This window comes from Vulpes vulpes, unplaced genomic scaffold (genome assembly GCF_048418805.1).
Source record: "Vulpes vulpes isolate BD-2025 unplaced genomic scaffold, VulVul3 u000000652, whole genome shotgun sequence".
Taxonomy (NCBI): domain Eukaryota; kingdom Metazoa; phylum Chordata; class Mammalia; order Carnivora; family Canidae; genus Vulpes; species Vulpes vulpes.
In genome coordinates this window covers 244,340-259,425 of record NW_027325771.1, presented here as the reverse complement: position 1 = coordinate 259,425, position 15,086 = coordinate 244,340, and the positions used below count along the sequence as shown (strand labels likewise).

The 15,086-nt window shown below is 36.5% G+C and overlaps 1 protein-coding gene across 1 annotated transcript; it reads right to left on the bottom strand.

Annotated features, from left to right (window-relative positions):
* Nucleotides 1-4,262: 4,262 nt before the first annotated feature.
* Nucleotides 4,263-14,839, bottom strand: LOC112910704 (olfactory receptor 6C6-like). The gene is made up of 2 exons (XM_072745394.1): nucleotides 13,898-14,839; nucleotides 4,263-4,307 (listed from the first exon to the last, which is right to left on the bottom strand). The coding sequence occupies exons 1-2, from the start codon at nucleotides 14,837-14,839 to the stop codon at nucleotides 4,263-4,265; spliced, it is 987 nt and encodes a 328-aa protein (XP_072601495.1).
* Nucleotides 14,840-15,086: the final 247 nt, after the last annotated feature.

Genomic DNA, 15,086 nt, shown 5'->3' with positions numbered 1-15,086 from the left:
TCTAGCAGCAATGGCCACAATAGCCAAACTGTGGAAAGAGCCTCGGTGTCCATCGAAAGATGAATGGATAAAGAAGACGTGGCTTATGTATACAATGGAATATTACTCAGCCATTAGAAACGACAAATACCCACCATTTGCTTCAACGTGGATGGAACTGGAGGGTATTATGCTGAGTGAAGTAAGTCAATCGGAGAAGGACAAACAGTGTATGTTCTCATTCATTTGGGGAATATAAATAATAGTGAAAGGGAATATAAAGGAAGGGAAAAGAAATGTTGGGAAATATGAGGAAGGGAGACAGAACATGAAGACTCCTAACTCTGGGAAACGAACTAGGGGTGGTGGAAGGGGAGGAGGGCGGGGGGTGGAGGGGAATGGGTGACGGGCACTGAGGCAGACACTTGACGGGATGAGCACTGGGTGTTTTTCTGTATGTTGGTAAATTGAACACCAATAAAAATTAATTAAAAAGAAAAACAAAAACAAAAAAACAACAAAAATGGTGTCATTTAACAAATCAATTTCAGATCCTCTACAATTAAAATGAATTAGAATAAAAAATTATTAATATAAATTAAGTACTCATAGTTTTAGATTTGTTTTCAGTATGTGAATTATAAATCAGTCTACAAAACACTAAAACTTCCAAACTGTTATTCTTAAAGCCATAGAAACAGAATTATTCAGGCAAAGGTTTTCGTTTGGTGATGTTCATACTTTTTATATTTCCATCGCAGGATAAGGCACTTAGGTTTACTTTTTTTCTTTCTTCCCAGACGTCACACTGAAATGTGTAATTCTTAAAATAAGTTTTAACACTTATAGACATTTCATGATTACCTATTAAGCTAATACAATACAGTACTAAAATTAAACAACTATTTATCCTATCAAATGATTATGGTTTATTCCCAGGGAATGCTGTAAACTGTGTGCATATTTCTCCAAGGAATTCAGATTCAGAAGCAATATTTCCCTGAGGATCTTTGGCTTGTTTACTACACAAGAGATGCCAAAATATACAGACTCCTTCCTATCTCCTTCAACTATGTTTTCAGGAGATGCTGTACAAAATATAATATAGTAAAGCACCATGTACCCCCTTTACATCCATTAATTTATTAATCCATTTATTCCTTCCTAAAATACCTATTCATTTTGTGGTTGAAATATAACAAGCACTTCTGTACATCTAGGGCATATGTCCTGAGAGCTCCCCTACCCCTTCTTCCCTGTGAGAACCTGGTGACAAGTCTATGAAATCTATGAAGGGAGCTCTTACAGATACCTCATTTTTCAGCATGATAAAATGCCTATACACATCATAGTCAAACTGATAAACACCAAAGAAATGAGAAAATCTTAAGTGTAGCTAGAGAAAGAGGCTACATTACATACCATGAATATTAGAGAACAATGGCTCAAACGATTTCTAACTTCTTTTCAGAAGCTATGGAGGCCAGAAAACAGGGGAATTTTTAGAGTGCTGAAAAAAAGGCTAATTTAGAATTCTATACAGTGAAACTATCCTTCAAACATGAAATGGAAATAATATGGTCTCATTCATTTGGGGAATATAAATAATAGTGAAAGGGAATAGAAGGGAAGGGAGAAGAAATGGGTAGGAAATATCAGAAAGGGAGACAGAACATGAGGACTCCTAACTCTGGGAAACAAACTAGGGGTGGTGGAAGGGGAGGAGGGCGGGGAGTGGGGGTGAATGGGTGACGGACAATGAGGGGGGCACTTGTCGGGATGAGCACTGGGTGTTATTCTGTATGTTGGCAAATTAAACACCAATAAAAAATAAATTTATTATTTAAAAAATACATTTTCAGATAATCAAACTAAGAGCATTTTTCAGTAACACATTTGTACTATAAGAAATGCTGCAGGAAGTTCTTTAGCTGAGGAAAACAGAATCCAGCTGGAAAACTGGAATTTCATGGAGGAATTAAAAATACCAAACATTGTAAATATTGGGGTAAATATCAGAGACTAAATTGTTTTCAATGAAAAAAAAATTTTTTTCAATGAAAATTGAAATAAATAAGAATTCTTCACAAAAATTTAAATATATAATTTTATATATAATACATTAAAATAAAATTTTAAATACCATCACAAAAATGCTTTGTAGAATAAAAGAAAAATGGATGGGCTGAACAGCAGAAAGGTGATTATGAAACAAAAGAGTCAGTGAACCTAATGATTAATAGAGACCACTCATTTTGAAAAACAAAAAAAGTAAATTATATTTATTTAATAAACAGAGTCTATATGACCTGTTACAATGGGATCAATTACTAAGCATGTCATACTGATTAACATCTAATAATTTGGTAGTAAATTTTGTTCGGCTATTATAAATATCGAAGTATAAATAATTTTAACACACTAGGTACAACACATGTAGTATTTTAACAGAAATTACCTGTCACCAGTTATTCAGTTAAAATACTTTATATTTGAAAAGAATGAATAATGTTTATTAAAATGACTACATAAGGGGTTTATCCCAAATGAATATTGTGGCCTTATATTCACACTGTTATAGGAAACACTACATTTAAGTGGGTGCAGGTTGTCTTTACTAAAGACAACACTGAACTCTGCTGTTCCTGGTTACGCAGCGGAATCTGAGGAGCAGATACAGACCCCACTGTACGGTTCGGACACTTAGCAGCCGTCCTGGGCAGTCCGTCTCCTGTCCCGGGCGCCTGCTGAGGATCCTAACTCATCACTCTGGATTGCTGAATTTAGTCTACTCTTTTTTTTTTTTCTGAAGCAATTTAATTTTATCGGAATCCAGGACACAACAAGAAAAACACCCAAAACCACATGGAGACAGAAGACGAGACACAACTCCTCCCCCACCTCCCCCCTGGCCCTAGACTGGGGACGTTGGGGGGCAGGACAGCTGGGGGAGACCTTGAGCCTCAGTCCAGCCCAGGGGGCTCCAGGCCTGTGGGGGGGGGGCTGGGGGGGAGGGGGAGGCAGGGCCCACCCCCACGTTGGATAGGCTGAGGGAAGGCCCCCCTGAAAGGACTGCTCCCTCCCCAACACCCCTGCCGAGGGGCAGGTAGCCCACAGCAGCACGAGGGCCCAGGGCCATGGACACATTCATGATTGAGAAGCAGCTGGAGGGCAGGAGGAGAGACATAGGATTATCTGGGCAGAATCACTTGGGGGAGGAGTGGTGGGTGGGGCCTGGAATGATCCGAAAGACAAGGAAGCAGAAATATTTTTATCGGGGTCGCCTGGATTGGGATGAGAACACATCGGCTGGGCGCTACGCACGAGAAAACTGCAAACCACTGCGGCGGTATCTGACCTCAGAGGCAGAGGAACACCACCAGCTCTTCGATCTGATTGAAAGCATGCTAGAATATGAACCTGCTAAGCGGTTGACCTTGGGTGAAGCCCTTCAGCATCCTTTCTTCGCCCGCCTTCGGGCTGAGCCACCCAACACCAAGTTGTGGGACTCCAGTCGGGATATCAGTCGGTGACGATCAGACCCTGGGCCCCTCTGCATCTCCTCCAGCAGTGGGTGTCCAGTCCAGGACACTGGTGCTTTTTTATTTTTATTTTTTATTTTTTTTTTAATTTTTATTTATTTATGATAGTCACAGAGAGAGAGAGAGAGAGGCAGAGACACAGGCGGAGGAAGAAGCAGGCTCCCTGCACCGGGAGCCCGACGTGGGATTCGATCCCGGGTCTCCAGGATCGCGCCCTGGGCCAAAGGCCGGCGCCAAACCGCTGCGCCACCCAGGGATCCCACTGGTGCTTTTTTATACAAGAGAACAGAGCCGGAGCCTGCCCCTTCCCCCGGCTCCTTGTATACCTGTGAATATGTGAAATAGTGTACATACAGAAGAGCTTGTACCTGTTGCGCCCTCCCCGGCTTTGTACAGAGCTGTTCCGTCCTGCACATTTCCCACCCTCCCCTGCCCCCTCACAGTGGAGTTGGACAGGGGCAGGAGGAGAGAACCAGGTGACACCTATCCCGTGTTTTATAAGGAATTTTGTACAGTCTTTGTGAAATAAAAATGACGTGCTTCATCGGACCCCCACCCCTGGAGTTTGAGGTGCTGGAGGCTGGGCCAGAGGGCTGCGAAGATTGGCAGCCCTTCGGAGTTTATGCGTGAAGGGAGTCCACCTTACCCTCCCGAGCCCACAGCCCACGGGTCCCGTTTGTCTTGGGAGGGTTGTGCTCGTGGGCGGGGTGCTTCTCCGCCGCGGTCCGGTGGGAACCCGGGCTAGCCAGAGGCCAAAGCAGGATTCCCGCCGGACGTGTGGGCGGGCTGAAAAAAGAAAAAAAAAAATAATATCATAGGGTCTAACATATATATTAGATCTTTAACACACACACAGATACATAATGTGAATTTTAAAAAGCAGAGGATATAAATCAGCATTGTCCAATAGAAATATAATGCAAAATACAAACGTAAGACACATTTATAACTTCAAATTTTCTAGTAGCCTTATTTTTTAAAAGTGAAAGAAAACATGTGAAATTAATTTTAATAAGATAGTTTAACCCAATACATCCAAATTATTCTCATTTCAACATCTAATACATATTTAAAAATGAATGAGACCTTTTACTATTTTGTACTGTCTTTGAAATATGATGTATGTTTATATTTACAGCACATCTCAGTGTCGACTCACCACATTTCAGTTTTTTAGTGGCTACCAAATTGAGTAATGTAAACATAGTTAGACAATATAATCTATTTGTGGTTTACTTCTTCATTTTGCCTTCTCAGTGGCTTTGGACCAAATTCATTGTATGTATGAAAAAACATGTGGTAGTTAAAAACACACCCATAAACAACTAATGGGTCAAAGAATAAATCACAAAGAAAATTAGAAAACACTGGGGACAAATGAAAACAGACACATAAGATACCAAAACCTATGAAATACAGTGAAATCAGTGTTCAAAAGGAAATTTATAGCTTTAAATATCTGCTTTAACAAAAAAGATAGATCTCATATGAATAATATAACTTCAAACTTACAGATACAGAGAAAAGGAGCAAAAGAAACCCAAAGCCAGCAGAAAGAAAGTAAATAATAAATACTAGTGAAGATAAATTAAATAGAGGAGAAGGGGAAAAATAGAGAAAATAAATAAAACCCAAAGTTAGTTCTTTTGAAAGGTCAACAAAAGTTGACAAACCCTTAGCTAGATTAACCAAGAAAAAAGGAGAGAGGGCTCAAATTGCAAAATCAGGAATCAGAGTTCGTTCATGACTATTGACCTTGTAGAAATAGAAATGGATACCAAAATAAATTATGAGAAATTGTGTATCAACAAATTAGATGATCACAAATTACCACTTACTTGGTGAAATAGAATATCTAATAGATCTATGGTTATTAAAGAAATTGAATCAGTAATCCAAAATCTCTGAATAAGACTAAGGCCCGATGAATTTTCCCAAAGCTTTAAAGAGTTAAGACTAATCCCTTTCAAACTCTTCTAAATATGGAAATTATGATACCCTTCCTATTTATGAGGACAGCATTACTCTGATACTAAAACCAGCTAAACACATCACAAAAAAAGAATAATACAGATCTATATCCCTTATGAATATGGATGCAAAAATCCTCAAAAAATACTAGGAAAGCAAATTTAGCTGTATTTAAAATAAGATTCCATGATAAAGTGGGATAGAATGTAAGGTGATCCAACATAAAAAAATCAATTTACATAATTCATCAAAGATGGAAGATGAAATAAAGGGGGAAAAACTTGATTATTGCAATCGATGCAGGAAAAGTCAACATTGGACAAAATTCAAAACCCTTTCATGATAAAATAAAGCAAACTCAGAGTAGAAAGGAACTTCCTAACTGCTAACAAATGTTCATGAGAACCCCACAGCTAATGTCACTCTCCCCTAAACATTAGGAACATGACAAGGATGTCCAGTTTCCCAACTGCTATTCTTCATTGTTCTTGAAGTTCTAGCCAGAAGGGTTAGACAGAAATAAATAAATAAAAGACACTTGAATTGAAAAGAACTCTCAGGGATCCCTGGGTGGCGCAGCGGTTTGGCGCCTGCCTTTGGCCCAGGGCGCGATCCTGGGGACCCGGGATCGAATCCCACATCGGGCTCCCGGTGCATGGAGCCTGCTTCTCCCTCTGCCTGTGTCTCTGCCTCTCTCTCTCTCTGTGTGACTATCATAAATAAAAAAAAAAATTAAAAAAAAAAAAAAAGAAAAGAACTCTCAGTTCTTTATGGAAAAAAATGCATGGAATTGTTAAGTCTAGAATAATCCCATACATCTATGGCCAATTAATTTTCAAATAGTTACAATGACTACAGAGAAAATCTGGAAAAAATATTTTCAAATCACATATCTGATAAGATTCTAGTATCCAGACTATATAAAGACAACAAAAACATGAAAACAATCATCAAATAACCCAATTTTAAAATGTGCAAAGGGTTTGAACAGACATTTCTCCAAATGGCCAACTAGGACATGCAATGATGTTACACATCATTAGTTATCATAAAAATGCATATTAAAACCATAATGAATTACACTTCAATTATGGCAGATGTGGCTATAGAGAAATTGGAAACCCAGTACATTATTAGGGGGAATGTAAAATGACCTAGCCACTGTGGAAAGTTCCAGAGATCCATTAAAAAAAAAGTTAAACATAAAATTGCCATGATTCGATAACACCATTTCTAGGTATTGACCCAAATAACTGAAAGGAGGTTTGCAAATGTTTGTATAATATTGTTTATGACATCATTATTTGCAATAGCCAAAAAATAAAGTAGGACAACTCAAATATCCATTGACGGATGGATACAGAAAATGTGGTATATATTCATAATGGAATATTATCCAACCAATGAAGTATTAATACATGCTTCAATATGGATGAACCCTGATATCACGATCCTAAGCGAAAGAAGCCAAACATAAGAGGTCCCACATGGTATGATTTCACTTACATGAAATTTCCAAAATTGGTAAATCCACAGGGATAGAAAACAGATTGGTATTTGTCAGGGTCTCAGGAAAGAAGAGTTGGGAAATGACTGCTAAATGGGTAGACTTTTCTTTTGAGTGAGCAATGTTTGGAACTTAATATGAGTGGTGGTTGTAGAACAGTGTGGATGGACTAAACACCACTAAACTGTACATTTTAAAATGGTCTACTAAAAAAACCTATGGCAACATCATCAAAAATACAATTAAAATTTTTAAGGAAAGGGAGTATTAGAGAATTATATCACATAGTTAATGCAAATTTTATTTTCTGGACTTTACGATTTTAATAGCTTAATTAAATGTGTGACTGGTTATCATTGTCTTCATCCTAAATAAATCTCATGTTTGTTCCTGATTCTATGTTTATACATGTGCATTCATAATTTGGGGATTGTTTTCTTAAAAAAGAGCACTGCAATGTGAAGAAACTTAAATATCCTCAAACTATCCACACTTGGGAATAGGAGAAAGGTAAAATGAATCTCCATGTTGCCATATTGGAAACAAGCATTTCAATCAATACAAGGTAAGTTGTGCATCAGGCCTTGAAAGCAATGAATTCCAATAAGGCTGGAAGGAAAAAAAAATCAGAAACTGTTAGAGCTGAGAAAAAAAGAGAACAAAAAAGGGAGAGTTTGCCAAATGTATTTGAGTCTACTGAGGACATAGCTGTACTTTGGGAGGTTACCTGAACAAAGAATATTGAATTTTTACATTATGCAATTTTTAACAATTGAGGTATAGTTGACATACAATATTATATTAGTTTTAGGTGCCCAACATAGTAATGTGACACTTAGGTGCATTGCTAAATGCTTGCAACAATAAGTGTAGTTACCATCTGCTATGCATTTATTTTAATGAGAAATGAAACCCAGTGGAAACAGAACATTGTTTAAAAAAAGACAGAGTACAGGCCAACATGTGGCTCCGATAGAAGAAAATTTCCACTGTCAAGATAATGTAAATTAGTATAAAAATCCAACTGATAATTACAATAACAATTATTTTCAAAATCATAAAAAAGCTAAAAAAGAGATGTGTATAGGAGGGATGGGAAATACAAGAATTTCAAATGCTTATCTTTCATATTTAGGCCAGTAAGTAATTTCTAACTCAACATATTAAGAAGTAGTAATGTATATAATAGAGGAAGCAAAACTGTTAACAGCTGAGGGCTGTGGAGAAAAGAAGTTGGGGTGGATGAAGGCTGGAGCAAGGGACTACTAATTTCCATTAATAAGATTCTTAGATTCTTGACTTTTTGAACTTTGAAGATGTATACCTTTAATAAAAACGGAATAATAAATTTACTGAATTAATATTCTGAGAAAGAGGAATAACAACACAATAATGATGTAATTTGGTATACACACCATTCCTTAGAGTCATAAATAGTAGTTTTGGGGGTAATTTGTATTGGTTTCTTTAAGATAAGACAAGGAACTAAAGAGGAATTGAAGTTCATTTTATTCAATTGGTAGTGACCCTTGTTTTGTGATATAAAACTTACATTTTTTCTCTCATTTTTCTTTCTTTTTTTAAGTTAAGACTTTTACTATTATTACTAATACTACTTTAGAGCAGATTTAGGTTCACAGCAAACTTGAAAGTCCAGGGATTTTCCATAACCTTTTACCCACAAGTGATATTGGAGCCTCCTCCAATATCAACAGCCCCTGTCAGAGTGATACATTTGTTACAACTTATGAACTTTAACTGACTCATCATAATCACCCAGAGTCCGTAGTTTATAGTACAGTTCACTCCCACATAGAGTCTTTGGGTTTGGACAAATGTATGACACGAATCCATCATTATGTTATCATATAGAGAATTTTCATTGCCCCCCAAATCCTGTCTATATCTACTCATCCCTAACCCCTTTTCCCAGCCCATGGCAACTACTGATCTTTTTCTATTTCCATAATTTTGCTATTTAATATACATACCATAGAGTTACAATCATATGGTATGTACGTTTCAGATTGGCTTCTTTCACTTAGTAATATGCATTTAAAATCCCCCATGTCTTTTCATGGCTTGATAACATTGTTTTTTTAACAGATATTTTCCTCATTTTAAAATATTTTGTATTAAAGTTATTTTCAAATGTTTCCAGAATTGCATGAGTTTGAATTATTAGTTTTCAGAGCTGCTTATTTTATTTAAAAATTGGGAGGAACTACACCAGAAGGTTTTTATAGAGATGACACCTCGAATTGAATATTTTAAAAAAATAGCTCATCATTATTCCTCTCTTCTCCAAATTTCTTCCATGCTCATTTCCCAGGATTTCGCTTATTATGCTACAATTTACTTAATGACATTGTCTATTTCTTATTTCATCATGCTCAAAACTTCAGAATAACCAATTGATCTCATATAAAAAAAAAAACCTAAATTTTTAAATTCTTCAACACATTCAGTCTCTAGTTTGAAGGATACCCCAGAGACCCCAGATCCTAAGTATACGGGGATGAAAAAATATAGCAGACAACTTTCTGCCCTGAAATGACTTAGAGTTATCTAAGAGTTAGCTAGAACAGAAGGGTAAAAGAGACAGTGAGAGAGAGCAGAAAGACATGTAGAAATTAATATTAATGGTGTCATAAAGAACAAAAGACTGAGATAAAGTCTATAAAGAAGGGAAAGTTCTCCTCACATATCGTCTTTTTTGAGAATGACTCTTTTGTGGAGAATACATTTAATTAGAGGCCTGGAATTTGGAGGTAGAGTAGGAGCAAAGGTAAGGACAGAGGTGAAAGAGAACTTGAGGAATGGAAAGAGCGTCAGTGTTACAACTGGTAACAGCAAATAAGAAAAGAGTGAAAGAGGATGAAGATGAGCAGTGAGGAGCTGTGCCAAGGATTCTTACTGGCTACTCATTTTCTGCAATTCAGTTAGGTTTTAGGACATAATTTTAGCAAAGAAGTAGCAAAAATGAGTTAAATTTTAGAGAACATACTTTTATCTTCTCTACATAAAATAGATTGGGTGAGGGAAGGAAGCAAAGATTCTTCAGAAGGTTATTACAGGCTACTAGTTAGACCAGGTAGAAGGCAATGGTAGACTGGATTTGAATGTTAACAGCTGGAGAAGACACTGAGTCTAATCACAAATGTTTCCTGCTGGACACACATTGAGACTGGACATCCTGGACATTTTGCATTTTGGTGTGCTCTATAATTGGATTCTTATGAATGGAGATTATGAAAATGACCTCCAGGCTTACCAATAAAAACCTCCCATGTGACACCACTCTCTCTTCCTCCCTCTGTTGGCTGACTGTAGATACCTGTTGAAGATGGAAGAACCTTCAAAGTCAATTTCTGAATGATTGGATAGAGTAGGGTAGGCACATCCCATCCTACAAACAAAATCTCTGCCATCCATGCTGCATGTTTGACTTTAAATTTTCAGGAAATAGTTTTCCATTGTATTAAATCTTTTCAAAACATGAACTGATTCCTTGAAAGTAAGAACAGTGGCTAAGCCTTCAGAGGGATAATGACCAGAAGAGAAAAAAGGGAGGATTCCGTCGTATTGGTAACATTCTGTTTCTTTATCTGAGGGCTACTTATGTGGGTATGTTAAATTTGTGAAAAGTGACCAAGTTATATAATATAATAGTACATTCTGTACATACATTTTTACTTCATTGAAATATCTTTAAATATCTAATATGTAGCATTGCGATGATTTTAAAGTTTATTTGTTACAACAGTAGTATTTGTTTTAGGTACTTAGCAGTAGAAATAAAGAAGGTAAAATGAATTGAAATAAAATTTTCTGTAGAATCAGCCAAATTTTCTACAGATCGGATGTAGACAGATAACAGCTGCAAACGTTAGACTCCTAAACTCATCTCCTTTCAATCTAGATCTCATGAGTTTGACCCTTCCATGGTATGTCACACATTTAATTATTTCCTTTGTCAATGATGACATGTCTTGGTTTTCAAATCCTGAAACTAATTAAGTCCCTAAAACTGCCACTCTAGAGGATGCCTTGAGAGGTTTAATATAGGTAAATATAATATAAGCCCCTTATTGAATCAGGATTCAAACTTTTAGCAATAATCCCCTTAAAGTCTTTCACAATATGGGTTGGGGATTTCATATTTCCCGTGTGGAATGTATACTTGTCATGGTTATGTAAGCTGTAACCTCCAAAAACTCCTTCTGGCTTACAATATATAGCTGCTTTAAAAAGAAGATTTTGTCTTGGTTTTAAACTTGAGTTTATAGATTTTAGAGTTTCCTCACTTAATAAATAATTCACATATTTTTAACATATTTGTACAATGATCTCCAGGGAAATCTTTCCTTCTTTTAAAAATTGTTTCATCAGTGAATCCTCTTGAGATCAGTGGGAGATTATGCAAGAATGATTATAGTTCTTGCAATCTGAAAAACTACAAAAGAAGCAATTGTGCTTCTCATGCAGGCTAGAAACATCACAAAATAAACAATGAGACTGAAATCTTTTTTTACCACTCCTTCTAAATATTTAAAAAAACAAATATATTAATTTTAAATGTGATGCAAAAAATGTTCTCCAAATTTAATATAATCTAAATTGGAGGTATGGCTTTAAAAAATAAGAAATGAAATTAGGTTTCTGTCCTGATAAAATCTTTTTTTTATAAATTTATTTTTTATTGGTCTTCAATTTGTCAACATATAGAATAACACCCAGTGCTCATCCCGTCAAGTGCCCCCCTCAGTGCCCATCACCCAGTCACCCCACCCCCGGCCCACCTTCCCTTCCACCACCCCTAGTTTGTTTCCCAGAGTTAGGAGACTTTCATGTTCTGTCTCCCTTTCTGATATTTCCCACTTATTTTTTTCTCCTTTCCCCTTTATTCCCTTTCACTATTTTTTATATTCCCCAAATGAATGAGACCATATAATGTTTGTCCTTTTCCGATTGACCTATTTCACTCAGCATAATACCCTCCAGTTCCATCCACGTTGAAGCGAATGGTGGGTATTTGTCGTTTCTAATGGCTGAGTAATATTCCATTGTATACATACACCACATATTCTTTATCCATTCATCTTTCGATGGACACCGAGGTCCTTCCACAGTTTGGCTATTGTGGACATTGCTGCTCTAAACATCGGGGTGCAGGTGTCCCGGCATTTCATTGCATCTGTATCTTTGGGGTAAATCCCCAACAGTGCAATTGCTGGGTCATAGGGCAGGTCTATTTTTAACTCTTTGAGGAACCTCCACACAGTTTTCCAGAGTGGCTGCACCAGTTCACATTCCCACCAACAGTGCAAGAGGGTTCCCCTTTCTCCACATCCTCTCCAACATTTGTGGTTTCCTGCCTTGTTAATTTTCCTCATTCTCACTGGTGGGAGGTGGTATCTCGTTGTAGTTTTGATTTGTATTTCCCTGATGACAAGTGATGCAGAGCATTTTCTCATGTGCTTGTTGGCCATGTCTATGTCTTCCTCTGTGATATTTCTCTTCATGTCTTTTGCCCATTTCATGATTGGATTGTTTCTTAGGTGTTGAGTTTAATAAGTTCTTTATAGATCTTGGAAACTTAAGCTAACACATCTTGATTGTAAGATGCTGGGGTTAATGTATTTTGGATGAGAATGCAAGATAAAAGCAGGTTAAAGGAATATAAAAAATATGATGGATATGCAGTATTCAGAAATTGCCTCTGTTTCGGGACTCAAATCAAAAGAAGACAGTTGAGAACGAAATTGCTACTAAGGACAATAACAAGGTTTGGGAAAATTTTTATTTTAGTCATACTAACCTAATTTCATGAAGCTGCCACACACTTTCTTTAAAATAAATAAAATAAAAACTTTAAAAGTTTTTTCTCCTACTTTATATATGGAAAATCTGAGGCACAAAAATTTTATATATTCTGTGCAGTATTCCATTTTGTATTTGTAAGAAAACCTTTAGTGGATTCAGGCTGAATATCTCGAAAATCCTTTTTAAAACATTAGATATATGAATTCTCCAAATGTATGTCTTTATCTAACACCTCTGTGCTATTTGCATACCTTTATAACTCAGTCTTCTTTCCTTATGTATATTTTTAGCCTCAATATAATTATTACCTTCTTCTAAAAGTCCTCCCAGGACTCCAAAATTACTTAGAAGCTATACGGTATGCCCTATCATATTTTAATATCCCTTTATGAGAACACTAATCATACATTATATATCAATCTTAGAGTTAGGTGTTTGTCTCCTTACTTAGGGACAAGCTTCTCAAGCATAAGGATTGAGAGCCTTGCAACATCTGAAATAAGAGAGATACACAATATATGTTTAATCAATTAACAAATTACATATAGCAAATTATACTTATAAAAGGCATATTTTATTTAAAGTCATGGTTTCTAGTAGCTAATATACAATAAAAATGCTATTTAAATTGAACACCAATAAAAATAAATTTATTATTTAAAAAATGCTATGTAAAGCTTGCATTACCGATTTGAGAGAGTAAGTTATTGTAGCAGGATGTTTTCATTAGGAAGAATAAAATGTGAGGGTGAGACTGAGCTGCAGGATTCTTCAAGAGAATGTCCTATATGAGATAAGTAATGAAATAGAAAAACATCATCAGAAGAAATGAATAAGGGCGCCTGGTGGCTCAGTTCGTTGAGTGTCTGCCTTTGGCCCAGGTCATGATCCCAGAGTCCTGGGATCAAGCCCAGCATGGGACTCCTTGCTCAGCAGGGAGCCTGCTTCTCCCTCTCCCTCTGGCCCCCACTCTGTTCCCGCTATCTCAAATAAATAAAATCTTTTTTAAAAAAGAAAGGAATGAAAGATTTTTTGTTTTTATGGCAATGTTGTGATTTGTAGCAATTATTACAATAGTTTTTTTTGAAAAACACAACCTTTTTTGTAACATATCCCAAAAGATTTCTTTCACCTGCTGGTTCCTTAGGGTATAAATGAAGGGATTTAGTAAAGGGGCAATTGAGGTATACAGCAAAGCTACATCTTTGGATACAGTCACCCTTTCTTTGGCAGATGGCTTAATATACATAAAGATACAGCTCCCATATGTCATGGAGACAACAATCATATGGGAAGTACAGGTGGAAAAAGCTTTGGTCCTTTGCTGTGCAGAAGGGAATTTCATAATGGTCTTCATGATGCAAGTGTAGGAGAGAACCACTAACACCAATGTGACCACAAGTGTCACCACAGCGAAGATAAAAGACATCAATTCTAGGACATGTGTGTCTGTGCAGGATATCTGCAGGATGGGGGAAGTTTCACACATAAAGTGATCAATCGCTTTGGAAGCAGAGAAATCCAGCTTGAGTCCCATGAGCAATGGGGGAAAGATGATTAGGAACCCAGTCAGCCAGGAAGAAAGTACAAGCCAATAGCACACTCTGCTGTTTATAATGATTGGGTAATGCAAGGGTTTACAGATGGCAACATAGCGGTCATAGGACATAGCAGCCAGAAGGTAAAACTCTGCAACTCCCAGTAAAAAAATAAAAAATAATTGAGCCACACAGTTATTATATGAAATGTTTTTTTCTTTAGTCACTATGGTTTTCAAGTGTCTGGGAATACATACCTTTGTGAATATGATTTCTAAAAATGAGAAATTACGGAGAAAGAAATACATTGGCATCTTGAGGTGAGGATCCAGCAGAGTGAGGAGGATAATGGTTAAGTTCCCCATCAGGCTCAATGTGTAATTAAGAAATAAAAACACAAAAATCACAACTTGCAATTGTGGGTCATCCGTCAGTCTTATGAGAATAAACTCTATTTCCGTTGAATGGTTTTTCATCTCTCTTTTATAAGCTTTATCAAATATACATAAGAAAAGAGGACAAAGTCAAACATATACATGAATATAATATACTGTAGCGTAATGTGAATTAACCTATATATACACACATTAACATATATATATAACTATATAAAACCTATATATATATACAAATAGGCCTAAATGTATATAAATTGAATATATAGAAATTAACCTAAATACATATAAACTAAATGAATAGGTGCAGCCTGGGTGCCTTAGCGGT